This window comes from Thunnus thynnus, chromosome 1 (assembly GCF_963924715.1).
Source record: "Thunnus thynnus chromosome 1, fThuThy2.1, whole genome shotgun sequence".
NCBI classification, from domain to species: domain Eukaryota; kingdom Metazoa; phylum Chordata; class Actinopteri; order Scombriformes; family Scombridae; genus Thunnus; species Thunnus thynnus.
Window position 1 is genome coordinate 10,819,081 of NC_089517.1, and position 22,126 is coordinate 10,841,206.

The window sequence follows — 22,126 nt, forward strand, 5'->3', positions numbered from 1 at the left end:
TTACAGACACACAGGCCAATGGAGCCACCCTTATAAAACTGGGTGGGGTTTTGTTGTGTGAAGTTTGGTTGTTTTAAGTTTACATGGATAAATGTTAATACTTAAATGGTTTGTACACTGACTACATGCCACGGGGAGATGAGGACTATATCAGTGTCTCTATCAAACCTCCATCATACTTGAATCCCTGTTTAAAGCTGGTGATAATGGGGCTTTTTATAGTGGTTGATTTGACTTGGTTATTATAAAACAACATACAGGGAACATATGTATCTAAATATTTACAAAACAAGAAAGATAACCCTAACCTGGGACATGGACATGACACATGAGACATGAAATAAAATGCACAAACAAATCATCATCCATAAAATATAAGCATGACACAATTAAAACAAAACTTGTTTCCACAGACTTGATCCAAAATCATGATAACAACAAAAGCTGATGTGCCTCAACTGCCTCACAGACTTTGTTTATTTTCACATTATCAAAATAGATAAAAATATAAAATGTCAGATGTCAGAAAAAAATATAACCGTTTAAAACACAAAGAAATATTCATACAATCACAAGAGATGTGCAAGCAGAGCCAAAAGTCTCATCAAATGACTTAAATGAAAGTTAAAACATACACATGTAATAATTGTCCGTGTGGGATTTTACATAAATATTTGTTTATACAATAGCAGAAAACAATACAACTTTTGTTTTCCACCACAGTGACATTTGTTTGACCTCACCTTAGCAGAACAATAAAGACAAACTAGAACATAAACATGTTAAACAACATACAAGTGGTTTGAGTAGGAGCAAATATGAAGTTAACTAAAAAAACTAACTAAAAAAAATAAAATTACAATTTTATGTTTACAACTCCATAATTATTCTATAACATATATAATAAACTGCTCTTTGATTTATTTGAATAATATACACATAGCTACTCAACCTGTCACATACAATATTGCCGTCCAAAAATGCAGTGAAACCACTTTTTTGTCACGACTCATGAGATTTACACAAATGAGAAACTAATGAAGGGATTATGAGTTTGGGCCGTCAGAGCTACACTGACTGGCTTCTTCTCAATGAATAATCTCTGGTGTTGGCGGGTAGCAGAGCTCAGTCTGAGGTTGTAGACAGCTCATCCACAAGAGGGAAGCAAAGCCGCTAATGTGGAGCAAGTTTTCTCTTTTTTTCTGTTGATATAAGTTTTAAAGAAATACATAAATAAAGTTAATGGGATTTAATCAAAGTCCTAACACAAACCACATGTCTAATGAAGTCACAAGTATTGTCTTAAGTAAATGAAAGCCTAATGTAGAGAGAGAATTATTACATAAATTAACCAAATAGAAATACATGTCAACAGTTATCAACAGGGAGGACTGTCTCTCTCTCACTCCTTGATCATTGTCATTAATAATGTGCATGTCCATGATAAGACATGAAGAAATGCCAATAACAGCCTTTTGGCCATTTTGCACCTCTGAGGCAATCTGCCAGTCGCCTTTCTCCTCACTGTGTCATACAATTGTCAACATTATGTATTAACTCTCAGCTTTACTCCATTATTGTCAAACAAGCTGCTTTAAAAAGTAGCACAAATACATCATGGTTCATGAGGTTAATCTGTACTAACCAGTCCTTTAATTTATAAATGTGTTATTAAATTGGTATTTACAGTTGATAGATAATGAATGTAATGCAGAATAGATAATAAGTATCTTCTATCTTGTCTGCTTCACCAATTATGTAGAGAATTCAAGCTAATTCTGTGTAACTCATTATTTCCCCTTAAGTAGATTTAAGGCTGGAAAGATATTCTGTCTGTCTGACAGTATCACATATAAATTGTGTATCAGTTTTTTTTCCAGCTCTTCATTGAAGCAATATGATGTTTGCACTGAGTAAAGTATTCAAACCCAACACTCAAGTTTTATGGCAGCACCATTACATCAAATTGAAATATTCTACATGTTTTGTTCATAATTTTTCATTTTCACATAATTTAACCAGACATATTTGGTATTATAGGAAATGTTTGGATGTTTACTGGAATTTAAAATGAAGCTCTGTGGATTTGAACAAACACAGGCTGCACAGCAGGAGTTTGTACTGACCAAAACCCACTGCTTGTTTTAAAAGGATAAGTATGAACACGACCACCAGAGGGCGACTGTGTTGTTTTTTCACTGAGAATCCAGCAGGACCAAATCCTGGACCTGGTCAACAACTGATAGATGTGTTATCTATATTTAATGAGCTATACAATGGATGTAATTTAAGCCTCAAGTGTTTTTCGGAATATTTTCAGAACAACCACCATATCTTTTTAAAGTTTGGACATCAAACCAGTGACAGCTCAAAGACTTTATGTTGCTTAATGAGTGAAGCATTTACATCTAAAATGATGCACCCACAGAACAGCTACCAGAAGTCTTGTTGTCTCAGATTTCCAGACACATTGCCATTGCGCAGACACTTGAATGTCATGTAAAATGTAGTGCTTTTTTTTGTAGGTCAGGTGAAGCTTTTACCTCAGGCTGTCCTCTTTGATAGTGCCAATATTTTGGGGACTGTGGGGGTAAATATGCAGTGCATGAACTTCAGCAGCACTTAATGATCCTAAATAAAAGTGGGAAGCTTTTGGGTCGTCCAGTAAGCTTTTAACAGACAGCTGCAGATATGAAGCACCTCATTATGCATGATGATGACCATCTAATAAATTATGTATACCATTGGATTAGAGCATTTGTTCAAATTTGGAAATAACTTGTATGCAATTAAATATTTTTTAAAATTTCAAAAGAATTATGATTGACATTATACATATCGTGAATGCAAATTGTTCACTGCTTGCAAAATTGAATTTGCTGTGTGCATAACCTTCCAACAGTTGAAGGTTGAAGCTCTGCCCTCTGCCTCTTCCAAAGACTGAGTGGTTTAGAGTTTGTATTGTGGTTCCATAACAACAGATGGTAGCATTAAAATGGTGTATCAAGACTGATTACATCATAAAGGTACAACAAGCCTGTCCCATCCAAAAGATTCCTCTAAATATGGCCAATAATACAACCATCTTTGGTGTGAATTTGAAGAAAATGGCTATGTGTACATCAATCACTTGTTAATGATGCATCAGGGCAGTCTCCTAAGTCATACATTCATACAGTCATTGGCAAATAGTGAACTGAAGTAATAAAACTGACTGCATGATGTAAATAATTAAAGCAAAAATAAACAGTTTATTCTTGTTGGCAGCTGTTGTCGACAATATGAGCTGTTAGTCACTCAAACACATTAAGAAATGGTAGCAATGCAGATATATTTACTGCAGCTGCTGTTTCGGTGTTTACCAGTTATTGTCCATCATGGGCTGAAATGAAACATCTCATTTATTTTCCAGAGTGATTTTCCATTTTGTCTGCCATTCAAAGTAATACTTCCTGAAGGTTAAATTTGAAAATTAACTGTTTACGAGCTGAAAAGCCTGCATTAAATCGTTTCACTTCTTTGTGAGGTTTCGGGTGGGAAGTGTTTGCGATTGGTCAGGAGGTACAGCCTCAGCCCCCGAGCTTCCACTGAAAGAGAAGGTCTCGCAATTGAGATTAAGACCCCAAAATGTTGCCTTCAAGGGTAAATCTTAAAACCTCTTGTTGGCGCTGTGCTCCAGAATACTGGATTTAAAATGATAACAATGACCATTAGGTTTAAGCTTTAACTTTCAGCTTAAATTTGACAGTGTTAACATGTATATATTGGATAAACAGTGTAGTTATATTGCTCTTTTAAAACACAGTCTCTGATTTTTATATAATGATAACGTGTCATTAAATAACGATCCTTTACTAACATAGTTCAACAGTACATTAATTATTCTTTATGATCCAGTAAGCTTCAAATCAAAAGTTTGCCTGAGCAGTGCAGCCGATGAGTCAGCAGCAGTCTGTGAAGTTGATGAGGTGTTTGTGTAGCCTTCACCACACTGACAGATCCACAGCTGACTGTAATGGCTGCAGACAGCATGGCTCATACAGCAAGCTGAGTGATGGGTGTCGACATCTGTCTAAAACAAAAACTCACCCGGTTTGTGTTTAAAGAGAGTAATCAGGTACTGTGGTTATTATGAATTTGACAGGTTCATATCCTGCTGTTGAGCAGTCACGCACACATTTCCTCTTTTTAATGTTCCTGTTTAAGTGTCCCTGTGCCGATTATAGAGCTGTTTCCAAAACAGATGTGTTAGTTTGCACGTTAAATGTCTTGACATAAAGACAGAACTATGTTGTGAGTTATAATGACTGTGTTTTCTTGGCTTGGAGTTTATGAAGAAATGATTTGAATAACTTGTCAGACGGACAACATTTGAGATAAATTGCCTGTTTTCTTTTGGCAGCCAGTTTTCTGGCTTGAGTTTGTACGCTGGAGGACAAAGATGGGTTTGTTTTCACAAATCTTGGTTAACTTGTCAGAAAGACAAACGTTAGGAGGTTATATTATATGTGTATTTGCCAGTCTGCTAGCCTCATCATACCTCCTGGACTACAAGGTTAGTTTTTTGGGACACATATTAGAGGGATTTGGCTTAAACTAAGTAATTTATCTGGAATACTGGAACTCTAGAAATGCTTCTTTAACCTTATTACTCCTGGGCAACATAACAGAAATCCCCTGTTTGTAATAGAAGCTGCACCACTACACTGGTGCCTTATCATGTCAGGAATTGCATCTGTAAAATCAGTTTTAAATGGTCTAATGTGCCTTCTAAATCCAAGTCAATAAGTGATGTTGCAGACGTCTTAAACCCACAAGTTGTTGCTGCTGGAGAACCACAGACACAAACACCAATTAAAGTGCCTGCATGTATCGTCTATAATTCTGTTTGAAAAAGAAATCCTCAGATTTTCTATGCAGGCGTTCTCTGTTGAAGATTCTTGCTTGTTTTTTCTTTGAAATTAGCTCTTCGTCTATCAAAACAACTTGTTTAAGACAGAATCTAGAGACTTCTGTCCCAGTAAATGCAGGAAAGGCAGAATTTTTTGTGTAAAATCTTGGATGCTGCAAGAAATTTCTGGCGAGACATCAGTCACTGGTAAGTCAAATCATGAGAGTGTGGACTAAAAAAAATGTATTATCTGGAAATAATCAGTCATTAAGATGAAAAATATATTTTTTATTTTGCTGCTACTTTTACCTTTTCACAGAGTTTTCTTATTTTCATACTTTGACAAATCAAAATATCTTCCATGAAAAAGGCGTATTAAAAATTTATCATTTCTTTGACCTGTAAAGCCTCAAACTTTGTATAGTTTACATAATTCATGAGTAGAAAATCCTTTTAAGTCAATCCTGTTTTTCAGACCTTGTGAAGCAAACAAGGTTCTTTCACCTCAATGACAAAACAAAAAATGTGAACTATTATTAAAATATAGATTTATTTAGACACAACGTGTAGACAGGTGTGAATATAATTCAGGCCAAGACATTTTGACATGTCATAGCAGGAAAACCACAGGTATACTTAATAATGTTAATAACACTGTGCTCACTGATGTTTATTATTGGTACAGTCAAATGGAACTGAGGCATCATTAATGGTATCAATCACACCTGTGGTTTTCCTGCTATGACAAGTCAAAATGTCTTTTTTGGAAAAGGCCCATTGTACATATTTCAAAAGATATGACAGAAATAGCATTCCTTCAATAAAGATGTTCCCCCCATAAAAACATTACTGCAGGCTTGTTGAAATATTTACATGTAAAAGTGTTAATGTACCACAAGAGGGTGATATTTGTCCAGAAGAGACAGGATCATATAATGTTGGGCAGGTTCAGGAAATAATGGAGGTATAATTTCTTGTATTGGAGGATTTGAGAGCAAATATGTGGATTGTAAAATGGAAAAAAAACTAAATAAAATCTGATGACAAAATCCTCATTAGATCAACTAAATCACACATGTAAAGATGAATAATGTATTAAAATCACCAGTCTGCAGTTCTATTTTTATTCCAGGGTTTAAGAGTAGTGCAACACCTTCAGTCGTCTTTTGATGATCTCAAAAAATAAAAAAAATTCTAAATAACATTTTTAACCAGAATTCAACAAGGCACTTGAACTTTAACATATTATTGTCTTCATGGTATAGTGATGGCAGGGAGGAGCAGTTGCTGCTGGATAATGATGCTCTTCCACTTTTCTCCACATGGCAGCACTTCTGCTGTGGTGTCTCGTCATTAGACTTCCAGTGATATTCAGAGACCATCAGGCTCCGTCAGTTTTCTATAACAGATCGAAAAGAAGATTCGAGTGTGGACACACACTTGAACACACACACACACACACACCTCTAGCTTAAGTCCAAATCCCACGATCAATGTTTGCTTTCTGGAATTAAAACTTAACTACTATTTTATATGACACTAAAATGATTAATCAATGAATTAGTCAGTTCTTAGAAAAGTAATCGCCAACTATTTTGAGAATTTATCAAGCAAAAAAAAGGCCAAAACAAGTTCTGGATCCAGGAGCTCAAAAGGGAGAATTTGCCATTTTCCTGTTTTATATCATTATAAATGATTTATCTTTGAGTATCAGACTGTTGGTTGAACAAAGCACTGTAAAGATGTCAACATTTTTCAGTATTGTGTGATACATTATAAACTGAATGTAATATGTAATAATTTCTTAACACCAGACAATGTTAGAGGTCTCTGATTGGTGGCATTAAGACCTATGAAAACCTGTAAATGGGGTCAGGTGTGAGAAAATGTTGAGAAACTCTTCTAAACAAGCAGTTATGATGATGCTCTTTGTGGACGTTTACGCATAGTTTTCATTAGAACTGAAACAGTTGATTAAATCATCAGTTGATCAGTAAAAAATTAATCTGCAGCATCTTTTATAATTGATTAATCATTACAAATGGCAAATATTCTCTTGTTCCAGCTTCTCAAATTTGAATTTGTTGCTTTTCTATGTGTTTTAAAATTATGAACTGTTGGTTGGACAAAGCATTTGAAGATTTATAGATGGCAATTGTCAAAATACTCTGCACATGAATCAATAATGAAAATAATTAAACATTTATTTTCATCCCACCTCTTCAGAGAAGCCATCCTCTTCATCTTCCTCTTCCTCTTCCTCTTCATAAGAGTCCTCATCTACATGTGGGTTAAACCAGTTGTTATTAGCCAAATGTGCAAAACACAAACATGCTATAAGAACACGTCTATCCACACAAAGTTATATGAAGGACTTTGGCTGTAGCCTCAGACTGACCGTCGGAAAACTCAGCGTCGGAATCCAGTTCTCTGCCGTCTTTGTCATACCCGTCCAGGTACGTGATCTGGGGTAGTAGCTTAAATACCTTGTCTTTGTATTCATTCAGCATTGTCACTTCACAGTTAAACAGATCTAGGCTTTTCAGGCTCCCCAATTCTTTCTGTCAAAAGGAATAGCACATTTAATAAATAATACAGCTTAATATAGCTCGACTGCTCTGTATTGTGTATTTTTTCCAAGTATTTTAGAGTCTCTGTTACCAATGGTTCTATTGCGCTGAGGACTTTAATCGCGTTGCCACTGAGGTTGAGATCTGTGAGGTTTGGGCATTTCTCTGCCAGCACTTCCAACCCTCCTGAGATCCTGTTATCGCTGAGTTCAAGCTGAGTTCAAGAGTTCAGATTGTTTTAATTAAACAATCAAAATATGCAAAAAACTTGTTTCGTGTAGATAAAGACCAACCTTTGTGAGTTTATTTAGCTTCGGGAAGTTGGCAACTGTCCTCAGTTGAACGTTGATTGCGCTTAGAAATTCCAGCTCCTCAAATTCGTCCGTTAGACCCTCGATCTTGCCTTCATTCGAGCGACAGTTGTCTAGCACAAGATGTCTGACCTGGAGAACAAACAAATACATCTGGTCCTTAACTTTAAAAGATCAAATGCAGTCAGTTTCACACTAGAGGAAAGTAAATGGCCAGGCATCTGGTTTCTATGGGCATTTGGTTTCTATTTTTTTTTAATTTTATGACTGTTGTGGCACCAACTAAAAGTATAAGCCAATAGTGAAGTATACTTATATCACGGTCTGCATGGAGACTCTTTTCTGATTGGCCGGAAGGTCTGCGTTAAAACCATGTATTGCACACGTAGTTCAGTTAAAGTTTAATCACCGTTCTAAATTCGTCCGCTATCCAACCTGTAACCATAGCATTACGAAAGAGCACAGCTGTCAAAACTTAATTGTTATGAATTTTTAAAGAATGGCATGCAGCAGAGGAAAAAGAGATAGAGAAGAAAAGAAAGAAACCATGCGAAAAATGGTACAAGAAATTGACAACTGAAGAGCTTAAAATGATAGAGAGAGGGTGTTCTCGCCAGTTCAGTGGTCTGTCCACTGACCGTAGTCGCTATCACAGATCACTGGTCACTACCACTAGGGGGCACTGAAGCTAGAGGTCTGGACCAGTTAATGATTGGTCTGTGGAGTGGTCTTTGTAGCCTTCACCTTCTCCCTTCTCTGGCCGTGTTGGCAACGCTGTTAGCTGAATAAATGTCAGAGCTCATAATCCTTTGTCTATATTCTATATTTTCTATATTCTTATTGTTGCACTGTACACTGTATTTTGCGTGGTTATACCTAGATAAATAAATATATCTCTATCTATCTATGCATAGCATGTGAGTAGCTATTTCATTTAACTGTTTATGAATATGAACCAGTGGTCCATATGGTCCTTGCAGTGTTTCCTCTACAATAGTACAGGCCTGGTGAGAACCCCTACCAGGCCAAAAAATATTTTATTTATGCCAAAAATAACGCCAAATATCCATTCATTCAGAAATCAATAGTGTTTGGGAGCCTCTGAGCAGCGCTGTTTCAAAATGTCTACGTCTATGTTGTTGCCTGGGAAACTGCAGGTAGCATAACTCCTTTTAAGCGAGTGAGTGTTTAAGCGAGAGAGCGAGTGTCAGAAAAGTGATCGTGAATGTGAACAGAGCAGAGACCAAATCAGGCGGTGCGGTGTTCAGCTGCAGGGTTGAGCAGAGGTGTGTGGGGGTGTGGGCGTGTTCATTTGTCCTCTGGATCGTAACCGCTGTGAAACAATCAAAAAATAACATTTCATTGATCTGATTCACCGGCATTCTCACTACCAGTGCTCTCTCTCTTCATTCACTCTCTAGCTCGCTCGACCACTGCTGCTCTCTCTCTCTCTCGTCTTTTTTAAAATGAGCCGGGAAGCAGACAGCAAAGCCTAACTTTACTTTTAACGTTAGTTGTCATTAGGTAGTAAGTTGTCAATCTGGCAGTAAATGTACAGTGATGTGTTTCAGTTTAACCAGTGACCGTGTTTCAGCTGTGCAAGTTTCAGCTGAATGCGTCATGGTTGCTCATACTGAGGGCAACTGGCTCCTAAAAGCTTTATCGATTTTACTTTAATCAATCAATGTGTTTATCTACGCCAGTCATTTACGTAAGTTAAACTGTACTCAGCAAGAAGCATTCACCTCGTAATGTTTCTTATAATGTGGGAAACAAACATAGCCTATGAGTTGGCAGTGCAGCTGTAGTTTATCTTGTGATTTCATAGTGTTATCTTCAATCGCAAAGTGGTCCATATTCAACCAATTAACCTGCTTTGTCATTGTGCGCACATTAAAAGTAGCGTTTGTGGCTAAATATTGTGTTAACTGTGCGGTCACACAGCCAATAATCACTAGGTTTGACCAGACTTGTGACCATCAGTGTGGATACTGAAACGAGATTCAGCGTTTCATCTCGAGCAAGACATTTAAAAAGACTAATTTCAGAAAAAATAAGTGAGTTAATGTGAATGCTTCTTGTTGGAGACACCATTTAATTTACATAATGTAATACAAAAAGGACCAGATGAATATATACTGTGTTGAACATACAATAATGTAAGACTTTAGGAGACATCTACATGTTCTGTTTTCACCAGCTGCTGTCACCATGACAACCACAACACACTCACCTGAATGTCACCAGTTAACACGGTCACTGGTTAAACCGAAACACCGGTACTCACTGAACAAGACCAAATGAACTGTTCTCTCAAACTAGGAAAACATCTGCAACATCGTATTGACCTTGGGCTGCCAACTCTGTGATACTCACGCAATTAACACATCTCACACAGCCTCACTACACATGCATTTTCTCACGCTAACTTTTCTTCTTACTTCTGTGTGATTTTTAAACGAAGGGACGGCAGTTTATTTTCCAAGTTCAGACCTGCTGAGGCGCAGAGTATAACAACAAGGAAGACAGCCATTTCCCCCTGTAAAACTCTCATATATCAGATTTTCACATGTGAGCATGTGCACGATAAAAGATCGCAGAAAGACGGCGATGCAGCCTGGTTGTTAATATAATAAATCCATCTAAAGCCTGATGAACACTGAAGCCAACACAAAGCAGCCTGTAGAAGTCTAAATAATTTGGTTTTCAGCGCTGAACATTTCTTTATTTGTTAAGTTTAGACACTTTCACTTTGTGGGGTGAAGCTCTGCTCTGCCTCGCCTCCTCTCACTGTGCTCACACAAACACTCACACAAAAAACCACAAAACAAAAAGTCAGGAGGCAGCTTCTTCTCTCATTAATACAGTTCAAATTATTGAACCACGCTTACAGAATAAGGTCGGGTTTAGTGGAGAAACACACTGATCGATTAGGACATAGTAGGCTTATGTTAAAACCTGACATCTGGTTGGATTATAAATGGATTTTTATCTACATCATTTATTCTTTATCTATATCGAGTGGCTGCAGTTTGTCAGAGATCAGCTAAACTGGTTATGAGTCTGTATTAAGATAATAATTTATTCAGCTATTTCTATTTGGAGAATAGAAATACCACTTCAGTCTCTAGGTCGACCTAGAGACATAAACATAAATGAGCAAAATGCCTTATGAAAAGCCGCTCAAAAGTTGAACCGACATACCTGCAGCACCTGCCTGCTGTAAACATGCTCCCAAAGCAACGTCAGCATCATCTTTCAACTTGCAAGAAACTTTGCATCCCCACGTCAAGACATCACACGAAATATTCTCCATTAGCTGAAGAGTGAAACATGACCTGAGAGATGTGAGCCCGACTTACATTTGACGGAGTGCGGTTCCTCAACTCCAGCTGAATTCTGTTCCTTATGTTCATCCTGGATCAGCGAATCCGGGAGATGATGGAGATGACTCACACTATTATTAACTACTGGAAACGCAACTACCTGCTTCTAAAACTGGCTGCTTCTTTTTTCCTTCTTCTTCTTTGCGTTTTTTGGCGGATACCAACTTATAGGTGCAAACCGCCACCTGCCGTATCGGAGTATGTAGAACGGGATCCAGTTTTATTATCCCACACAGGGGGAATTCGTTTGGTCCAATGCTGCAGACATAAAAGCACCATAGAAACCAGAGTAAAAACAATAGAATAACCAGTAAAACCACAGCATAATCATGATAAAAAAAAAAAAAAAAAAAAAACAACAACAAATTTGATCACGTTGAGACAAAATAAAAACAATCAATCCAAAAATAGTAATTTGGTATAAAAGTGTAAAAGTGCAAGTGACCAGCTAAGAGACCTGTTAATTAAACTTGCATGTTATACACACTGATGGCTTGAAGAATTAAAGAGTTCTTGTATCTATTTGTTTTGATTTTTTAAAAAATAGAAGTCTCTTTCCCCAATAGCCTACTCAAACAAAGAAAAAAGAAAGAAAGAAAGAACACTTATAATATATTCTTTTAAACAATATGGTGTATACTAAGAATTCTACTACCCCTTTCTGAATTTCCCTCACTAGCACCACTAGTTCCTAGTATCCCTTCCAAATCCCATCCCTGTTTGTCCTCTCTCACCCTTTGATGTAACCTAACGCTTTCTTCATTACATTTGACACAGTGCATTAATACGTGTTCAGCATTTTCAGTTATATTACAATGTGCACATGCTTGTAAATTTACTTTTCCCAATAGAAATAGTGTTTTATTTAAACCAGTCTGGATAGCACCACCGCCTCACTTCTTCTTCCTTTAACACTCTGTGCTCCAACTGTTGTTTATATTTTAGGCTTAGCAGTATGATAAAGACATACTAGAACATAACAAACAACAACATGTTAAACAATATACAAGTGTTATGAGTAGGAGTATGAAATTAGCTTGATTGACTACTCAACCTTTCATGTACAGTGTTAACCTCCAAAAATGCAGTGAAACCACTTTTTTGTCACGACTCATGAGATTTACACAAATGAGAAACTAATGAAGGGATTATGAGTTTGGGCCGTCAGAGCTACACTGACTGGCTTCTTCTCAATGAATAATCTCTGGTGTTGGCGGGTAGCAGAGCTCAGTCTGAGGTTGTAGACAGCTCATCCACAAGGGGGAAGCAAAGCCGCTAATGTGGAGCAAGTTTTTCATTTTTTCTGTTGACATAAGTTTTGAAGAAATAAGTACATAAAGTTGATGTGGTTTAATCAAAGTCCTAACACAAACCACATGTCTAATGAAGTCACAAGTATTGTCTTAAGTAAATGAAAGCCTAATGTAGAGAGAGAATTATTACATAAATTAACCAAATAGAAATACATGTCAAGAGTTATCAATAGGGAGGACTGTCTCTCTCTCGCTCCTTGATCATCGTCATTAATAATGTGCATGTCCATGATAAGACATGAGGAAATGCCAATAACAGCATTTTGGCCATTTTGCACCTCTGAGGCAATCTGCCAGTCGCCTTTCTCCTCACTGTTTCATACAATAGTCAACATTATATATTAACTCTCAGCTTTACTCTATTAATGTCAAACAAGATGCTTTAAAAAGCAGCACAAATACATCATGGTTCATGAGGTTAATCTTTACTAACCAGTCGTTTAACTTATAAATGTGTTATTAAATTGGTATTTACAGTTGATAGATAATGAATGTGATGCAGAGTAGATAATAAGTATCTTTGCCTGCTTCACCACAATTAACAGCTAATATAAGTTTTAGACTCTGAATACAGACTGATGTAGAGAATTCAAGCTAATTCTGTGTAACTCATTATTTCCCCTTAAGTAGATTTAAGGCTGGAAAAATATTATTCTGTCTGTCTGACAGTATCACATATAAATTGTGTATCAGCTTGTTCCAGCTCCTCATTGAGGCAATATGATGTTTGCACTGAGTAAAGTATTCAAACCCAACACTCAAAGTTTTTATGGCAGCACCATTACATAAAATTGAAATATTCTACATGTTTTGTTCATAATTTTGCATTCATTTTCACATAATTTAGCCTCATATATTTGGTATTGTAGGAAATGTTTGGATGTTTGCTGGAATTTAAAATGAAGCTCTGTGGATTTGAACAAACACAGGCTGCACAGCAGGAGTTTGTACTGACCAAAACCCACTGCTGGTTTTAAAAGGTTAAGTATGAATACGACCACCAGAGGGCGACTGTGTTGTTTTTCATCATCAGATTTTACCCACTGAGAATCCAGCAGGACCAAATCCTGGACCTGGTCAACAACTAATAGATGTTTATGTAGTCTTCATCACACTGACAGATCCAAAAAAAAGTGTGCTGATTATAGAGCTGTTTGCAAAACAAATGTGTTGGTTTGCACGTTAACAGAAAGACAGAAATATGTTTTGAGTTATAATGACTATATTTTCTTGGTTTGCAGTTTATGAGGAAATGGTTTGAGTAACCTTCAGATAGACAACAGTTGAGATAAATTTCCTTTTTTCTCTTGGCAGCCAGTTTTCTGGCTTGAGTTTGTACGCTGGAAGACAAAGACGGGTTTGTTTTTCACAAATCTTGGTTAATTTGCTAGAAAGACAAACATGTTATGAGATATCTTTTATGTGTATTTGCCAGACTGCTAGCCTCATCATACCTCTTGGACTACAAGGTTAGTTTTTTGGGACATATATTGGAGGGATTTGGCTTAAACTAAGTAATTTATCTGGAATACTGGAACTCTAGAAATGCTTCTTTAACCTTATTACTCCTGGACAACATAACAGAAATCCCCTGTTTGTAATAGAAGCTGCACCACTACACTGGTGCCTTATCATGTCAGGAATTGCATCTGTAAAATCAGTTTTAAATGGTCTAATGTGCCTTCTAAATCCAAGTCAATAAGTGATGTTGCAGACGTCTTAAACCCACAAGTTGTTGCTGCTGGAGAACCACAGACACAAACATCAATAAAGTGCCTGCATGTGTCGTCTATAATTCTGTTTGAAAAAAAAATCCTCAGATTTTCTATGCAGGCGTTCTCTGTTGAAGATTCGGCTGTTGGTCTTTGAAATTAGCTCTTCGTCTATCAAAACAACTTGTTTAAGACAGAGTCTAGAGACTTCTGTCCCAAATGCGGGAAAGGCAGAATTTTTTGTGTAAAATCTTGGATGCTGCAAGAAATTTCTGGCGAGACATCAGTCACTGGTAAGTCAAATCATGTGAGTGTGGACTAAATAAAAATGTATTATCTGGAAATAATCAGTCATTAAGATGAAAAATATATCTTTTTATTTTGCTGCTACTTTTACCTTTTCACAGAGCTTTCTTATTTTCATACATTGACAAATCAAAATATCTTCCATGAAAAGGGCATATTAAAAATGTATATTTTCTTTGACCTGTAAAGTTTCAAACTGTGTATAGTTTACATAATTCATGAGTAGAAAATCCTTTTAAGTCAATCCTGTTTTTCAGTCCTTGTGAAGCAAACAAGGTTCTTTCACCTCAATGACAAAACAAAAAATGTGAACTATTATGAAAATATAGATTTATTTAGACACAACGTGTAGACAGGTGTGAATATAATTCAGGCCAAGACATTTTGACATGTCATAGCAGGAAAACCACAGGTACAAATTATATAGAACATTAGCATTATGTATTTTATAGAGAAAAATAGGAAGTTAAGCGAGGTTGTGTAGCTGCTTGCTCTGATTCTTAAGCCTCACTTGGGTGAGAAGCTAACAGGTGACTCCATTTGTTGTTGTGGTAATGTTACTGTAAAGTAGTTGCTTCATACAAAGTCGGCAAACAGCCTTATCTTTATTGATAATTTTGCCATTGATAGAGTAAAATCCAAAATGCTTACACACAGCGCCTCTGAAGTGCGTTACTGTTGACATACTCTGAGTTTCCTCCAGTTTTCATTGCGCTCTCTCTACCTAGCCCTATGTCATGCAATAGTTCCAGTGTGACAGCGTGTAAATCTTACTGCATTGTGTTTCTTTTTTAAATGCTATATTGCTGTGACTGTGCTGCTATATTGCTATTTTACTGTTATTATTGCTAGTTGTTGCTGCCGCAAAGTCGAGGAACACACACACCAACACTAACTTAGTTAGTAGGCAGCAGGTCACTGTTAACATATTTACTTCTAGCAGTAAACAGGAGTAGCTGGGCAGTCTAATGTTTCTTTAATTGATAATATTAGTAACTTATCAAGCTAACTGGCTAAACCTATTAACACTTGCATACTAGCTGTCACTTAAAGTCTTTCTCAGGTCACAACTTGCCACAGCCTTTTATTTAATGTTTGCAGGACAGAATAGGAGCTTAAACACATAACTGGTCAACTGACAAATGTAACTTATTTAACGTTACTATGACTGATGTGAGATTCTGATTCAAGGCTAACCTTGATAGCTTCATCAGGACTGGCATAACGTTATGTCATCTGAGGCCACACAGACTTACTTAATGCATACAAAAAGCAAATGCTAACGTTAGCACTGCTGACTCCACATACATTTTAAAATTCTGACACTTATGCAACGTCAACGCTTTAGTGAAAACTGAATATGAATCATCATTCTCAAATCAACAGGCTTGGGAAATGACTTGCGTTACTTTATTCAGAGAAATGGTCTCTCTGTAGTCTACACTTCAGACAGAGATCAACAAAGTGCGCGTATATTCAAACAATTGAATGCTGCGCAGTCATTGGATGAATCACGCCGGGCGGAACCGCCCCCAGAACTCAAACAATATCATTGGTCGAGATCATCTCCCCACAGCATGATTCATCCAATGATTGTACAGCATTCATTGAATCTGCACGCACTTTCTTGATCTGTCTGAAGCACAGTGACTATAGAGACATTTTCTATGTTTACATTTATATCTTTTTTCAACTATTTTACTACTTTTTATCACTTCACCCCCATATTACTCATATTATAAAAGCTCAAGCCTTGCTTGAACTGTTGAGAAATTACTTATCTTTTTTAAAAGAATAATAATAAATAGCATATGTTGCACATGTCAATAGGTATGATAACAAAAAACACTGTCAGGGCAGCATCTCATAAAAATGACAAATAAAGTCGTCAGCACTCACAAATAAGTGTATATCACTTTTTTAATGATGCACAGCAGCAAAAAACAGACAGGTTTCAGCCCTAGACTTTCCTCAGCGTTAGGATGGAACATAGGATACAACAAACACACATTTTATCACCATTTGATTTTGATATGTAGCCCCAACACCAATCAAGATCTAAATACAATAGCTCTCTCTAGCCTCAAATAGCCTGTAAGTGGCAGGTCCTGAAGATTGATGGCAGTGTACACACAATATATAAAAAAATATCCCTTTGAAGAAGAGTGACCGATATATTGGATAGTTGCTTGTAATTACTGTCAAAAACTGTTTATATACAGTAAATTTCATACATTAATTGGAAAAGTCTGTAGATATATTGGATAGTTGCTTGTAATTACTTTCAAATAAAGTTTATATAAGGTAATGATTATTAAAATAATGTTTTTGTGAGCCATTTTTGCATGATCCTATTTTTTTGTACAGCATAAAACCAGTATTTACCAGGAATTTACTGTAAATAGATAAGATAATCACATACAATTAAAGCCTAAAGCTCTCAAGATACCATTAATGGGTGTTAAAGGAGGATGATTTGAATATAATTTTACATAATTTTTTTGTGTTTTACACCCATAAATCTGTGCTATGATGGGGCAGTCTTAAGGATAAATTGGATAATTCTATGAATTCAATTCAATTCAATTCAATTTTATTTATATAGCGCCAAATCATAACAAAAGTCATCTCAGGGCACTTTTCACATGGAGCAGGTCTAGACCATACTCTTTAATTTACAGAGAGAGAGACCCAACAATTCCCCCATGAGCAAGCACTTGGCGACCGTGGTAAGGAAAAACTCCCCTTTAACACGAAGAAACCTCAAGTAGAACCCAGCTCTGGGTAGGCAGCCATCTGCCCCGACTGGTTGGGTTGAGAGAGAAGAGAGAGAAGAGGTGAATGAATTTACAAAAGAGTACTGTATAAAACAAGCCTTTTTTTTTTACACGGTATTACACAGTATTTCTTCAATGTTTTTTTTATTTGTTTAACATTCAAGCAATTTCACAACAGTTGGACTGTAAAAATGCAGATAATGTCTACAGTAAATATCTGTTTTGTTTTGTTTTTTTAAATTCTCTGTAGAATAACTAAAGGTTTTTATTACCGTTATTTGACGGTAAGTGTTTTGCAACTTTTGCTGCCAGACTTTTTACCATTTTTTTTTACTATTTATACATTTATTTATTTATTTTTACATGTTTTTACATTAACTTTAAAGTTTTGCTGTAAAAAAACGTTGCCTTAATTTTAAATTCAGTAATAGGATGTGTATTTTTTGTAATTTTACATAGAATTCAATGTAATTTAACATTCAAGACCATTAAGTAATTGAATAATCCTGTTTAAAAAAAACTATAATATTCCATTATATCAATTTACAGATTACAGCCTTTATTTTATGATGAATATTTTTAATAAATATAATTTTTCTGTGTTTTTATGGCATTTACACTTCATGTAGAAAAAACAAAAAAAACCAAAAGTAAAATAATACAGTAAATTTCTGTGAAATAACTTTTTTTTAACAGTGTATAATCGATAATGTTAATAACACTGTGCTCACTGATGTTTACTATTGATACAGTCAAATGGATCTGAGGCATCATTAATGGTATCAATCACACCTGTGCTTTTCCTGCTATGACAAGTCAAATGTCTTTTTTGGAAAAGGCCCATTGTACATATTTCAAAAGATATGACAGAAATAGCATTTCTTCAGTAGAGATGTTTCCCCCATTAAAACATTACTGCAGGGTTGTTGAAACATTTACATGTAAAAGAGTTAATGTACCACAAGAGGGTGATATTTGTTAAGAAGAGACAGAATCAATGCTGATGTAATGTTGCACAGGTTCTGGAAATAATGGAGGTATAATGTCTTATATCACACAGGATTTGAGAGCAAATATGTGGATTTAAGGGGGAAAAACTGATTAAAATGACAAAATCTTCAATAGGTCAACTAAATCACACATGTAAAGATGAATAATGTATCAAAATCACCAGTCTGCAGTTCTATTTTTATTCCAGGGTTTAAGAGCAATGCAACACCTTCAGTTGTCTTTTGATGATAAAAATCTTATTCTAAATACATTTTTTTCCATGATTCAACAAGGCACGTTGAACTTGAACACATTATTGTATTCATGGTACAGTGATGGCAGGAAGGAGCAGTTGCTGCAGAATAATGAAGCGCTTCCACTTTTCTCCACATTGCAGCACTTAAGTGCTCACACACACATTAGATTCTGCATTAAATCTTTCCCATAATGTTACTTAGTAGTTGGGTCTAATTAAGTCCTCTCCCACAAGCAGCTGCCTGCACATTTGAAAACCTGAGCAGACTTGATTAGAGAAATGATTTTCCTCTGTAGGAGTTTGGATCATTTTTGCCTTCCTGGGCAGCAACCAGGTTTTTAGATGCAGAGTTTAAAGTTAATACATTAGCTGTGCTGTCTTGATATATATATATATTTTTTTTTACATTATGGGAAGCACAAAAAATCTTTCTAGTGTCAAACCATCATGACATATAAACTAGAAAATAATTAATTAAGATATATATTCTAATAAATACATATATGGAATCTTGTAGGTTTTTTAATACAGTCTAATACATATTATATTTTAAGAGCTCTTGGTTTAGCCTGGTGTTGCGTACAATTAATCGCCAACTCAGCAATTGCTCATTGACAGAAAAGTCAATAATGGAAATGCTGATAGATCAATCTAACTTAACCTACAAAGCTGCAAAAACAAAGCACCATATTAACCCAACCAATCCATAAATGTAAAGTGCAGTTCACATGTTAAAACATATACAGTATTAAATGCGCAGAACAATTAAGTATCAACCCTTTCAGTCAAAGGCTAAATCATGTGTTTTTGTCTCTACTTCAATTTATATGAGTCTGAAAGTGTCTTATTAGCATCAAATATAGATGTGTTGCGCCTTTTCTTTCTCAGGGACACTCAAGAGTGTTTTGGTAATGAGGAAACATTTGGTCTTAGTAGTTTTCAAGAATTGAATGCTTTACATTATTGAATTCAGGTTTACCTTAAAAAAAAAAAACCTGCCACAAAATGCATTTATCAGAATACTGAAGGTGTCAAATATGATCATTACAAAACCTAAATAATCAGTTAAACCTTTGCTCTAAATAACAGCAACTATGGACATCATAAGCAATAACGAACACGGGCAAAAACTGATAAAGTCCAACAAATAAACCTTAACTGGATGTAAATTTTTAAAAACAAATTACAAGAGCATCAGTTCCCCCTGGATTCTTTGCTGTTTGCCTGGCAAATAAAGTTCGGCACATAACACCATGTAAAACTGCAATTTGTCACTTTTACAATTTGTTTTTTGTTGGGTATTAAAAAAAATAAGATATAACGTGCTAATCAGTGAGCTTTAGAGGTGCTGATAGGACTTGTTGATGCCTGCAAAGTGAGCAGGTAATCAGATTTTCGAAGCAGCCTGGTTAGTGGCCTTGATCTGGCTAATATGTAGGAGCTTTCCAACTGTAGTTGCTTAAGTGTGTCTCATGATCTTAGCAGGGTGAGTAATGCCATTCATGTCTCTTGATGTAACTCAATGGTGTCAGTCCAGATATGAGTTGAAATCACCCTGCTTCTCCATGTGAAACAAGATAGATCATGTTCAGCTAACATGCTGCTGAGTGCAGAGTTTAGTGTTAGTCTGTTTTAGGACATATTGTGTCTTTTACAAACACCTGATGAAAGATATTTTAAGACCCTCCTCTCAGAAGAATACACTTCTCACACCTCCTGCAAAATTAAACCGATCTGCATGTGCGAAGAACACTGGGAGCTGCGACAAAATAAGCACTCACGACCATCGGCTTTAGTAGGCATTCATTATTCATATTAATTGATTCTGGCAGTTTGGAGACAGTACCTTGTAATACAACACCCATGCAGGACAGGAAGACGATAAACACACACCAATCTCCTCCAGAGTGCATAACTGAACAAGCTGCTTCCTGCTTACGTGACTTCTTCTCACGTCAACCTGAAACTGTGAGGAACCTGAGGAACTGTGACTCAGGTTTTATTCTTGATGCTGGAGTGTGATTCGTGTGGTTAGAGCATCACAGTGTTTAAGGTGTATACGCTACTGTTTATACTAAGACACTGGTTAGACAGTTAAAAAAGAATTGGGCCCCCTTGTGAAGATTGTGGGTGCAGTTTCTTACAAATTAATCCAGACATTTTGTTGCTCATGACGTAGAGAAAGATGTTTTTTGTCTCATATCTCAAGATAACTGGTCCCATATCTCTATATGTTGTTGGTAACTTACTGCAAATTATATGTGCAGCATTTGTTTATGTTTACCAAATGTGCAACAGTTTCCCCAATAATGCACATATCCACAAACACTGAAGAAAATTAAATGCAGATTGTACTCATGAGATACTTAATAGCTTTTAGTGTTTTTCTGTTCTTGTGGAAATTAACTGAGCCCATGTTTTCTCCACAACCCTTTTATTTAATCGCACGGCTGCTAAGCTGACAAGAGGACAGATGAGATGCGCACACACTCGTTTGGTAGAAGCGAAACGAGAAAAAAGAAGGTCACATGCATCTTGATGTAGATGGCAATGCACTCAGCATCGTGCTGCAATTAAAATTTAATGAGGTCTCTCCATTCTGCTCAACTAGAGCAGTCAGATGTTACTGTGCAGACTCTCTGCCCCTCTCATGCTCGGCTTCCCGTCACCTACTGGCTTTTTCGCTGGCATGCACTTTCAAAACACGCCGCATGAAAAATAATATTCGGGCTTCTTCAAAAGGAATTCCTGCTCAGATTGATCTCAAGCTCTGGAGGACGGTGCTTGTGTTTCAACTTGCCGTAGCATGAGATTTCTTTAAATTATCAATGTGAGATGGAGTTCACATTAACGGGGAAAGAATTCTTGACCTGCTTCTCTTTGGTTTATTGAGACATTTGAGAAAGTTAAGAGTATTAATTAGGGAAAGAGCATCCTTTTTGGTATTGAAACAGCACCAGATACTGTGCTTCTTCAGCCCTGAATACACAACTGCTCTTTTCTTCCAGTCTATAGTGTTGTGCGTAAAACATGTAAAATGCCCACATTTACACTCTGTCACTATATCCATCTCTCACTTTCTGTCTCGCTCTAACACACACACACACACACACACACACACACACACAAACACACACACACAAAACATCCCTGCCAGTGCCTAATCATATTTCAACACGGCGGATGATGCATAATTACATATTTGCCATGTGCTAATCTGCAACAGTGTCCTCGTGTTAATTATGAGATGAGAAGAGCATTTGACACTGATCTGATAATCTGTAGAGTACACTGGAATGAGACACAATTGCATTAGATGAGACATATTTTCAAGTGGAGTTTGCAGAACATCTAGTTAATGCTCCTCTTCATCTGGTCTCCAAATAATTCAGAATGCTGTAGCAAGAGTCTTAAGAAGGTCAAAAAAGAGGGACCACATTACTCCCATTCTCGCCTCCCTACTGGCTTGCTGCTAGTTTTAGGAATGAATTCAAAATCGTGCTGTTTTTTTTACAAAGTGTTACAAAGTCTCCAGTATCACACCGTCAAACACCCCTTTCTTCTAGAAATATGATTCTCTTGTTCTATTGAGGTGTTCAAGAGTGAACTTAAAA

At 36.4% G+C, this 22,126-nt stretch overlaps 1 protein-coding gene across 4 annotated transcripts; it reads right to left on the minus strand.

Moving 5' to 3' along the window:
* Nucleotides 1-5,164: 5,164 nt before the first annotated feature.
* LOC137177641 (acidic leucine-rich nuclear phosphoprotein 32 family member A-like) lies at nt 5,165-11,313 on the minus strand. 4 transcript variants are annotated; one of them, XM_067583886.1, is made up of 6 exons: nt 11,111-11,313; nt 7,755-7,904; nt 7,553-7,675; nt 7,290-7,452; nt 7,110-7,153; nt 5,165-6,290 (listed from the first exon to the last, which is right to left on the minus strand). In XM_067583886.1, the coding sequence occupies exons 1-6, from the start codon at nt 11,186-11,188 to the stop codon at nt 6,273-6,275; spliced, it is 576 nt and encodes a 191-aa protein (XP_067439987.1). In that variant the 5' UTR covers nt 11,189-11,313; the 3' UTR covers nt 5,165-6,272. The 4 variants fall into 4 exon arrangements, with proteins under 4 accessions (XP_067439987.1, XP_067439979.1, XP_067439997.1 ...); XM_067583878.1 differs by having other exon boundaries at nt 7,110-7,171; nt 11,111-11,312; XM_067583896.1 differs by having other exon boundaries at nt 7,110-7,171; nt 11,135-11,310.
* Between the last annotated feature and the right edge of the window lie 10,813 nt (nt 11,314-22,126).

What these genes read in the sequence shown, in the direction of transcription:
- LOC137177641 (XM_067583878.1), bottom strand. Translation starts at nt 11,188, where the DNA reads ATGAACATAAGGAACAGAATTCAGCTGGAGTTGAGGAACCGCACTCCG. An exon ending in TCAGCGCAATAGAACCATTG is followed by an intron (nt 7,453 to 7,552) that starts GTAACAGAGACT and finishes TCCTTTTGACAG; the next exon opens with AAAGAATTGGGGAGCCTGAA. An exon ending in CGACGCTGAGTTTTCCGACG is followed by an intron (nt 7,172 to 7,289) that starts GTCAGTCTGAGG and finishes ACCCACATGTAG; the next exon opens with ATGAGGACTCTTATGAAGAG.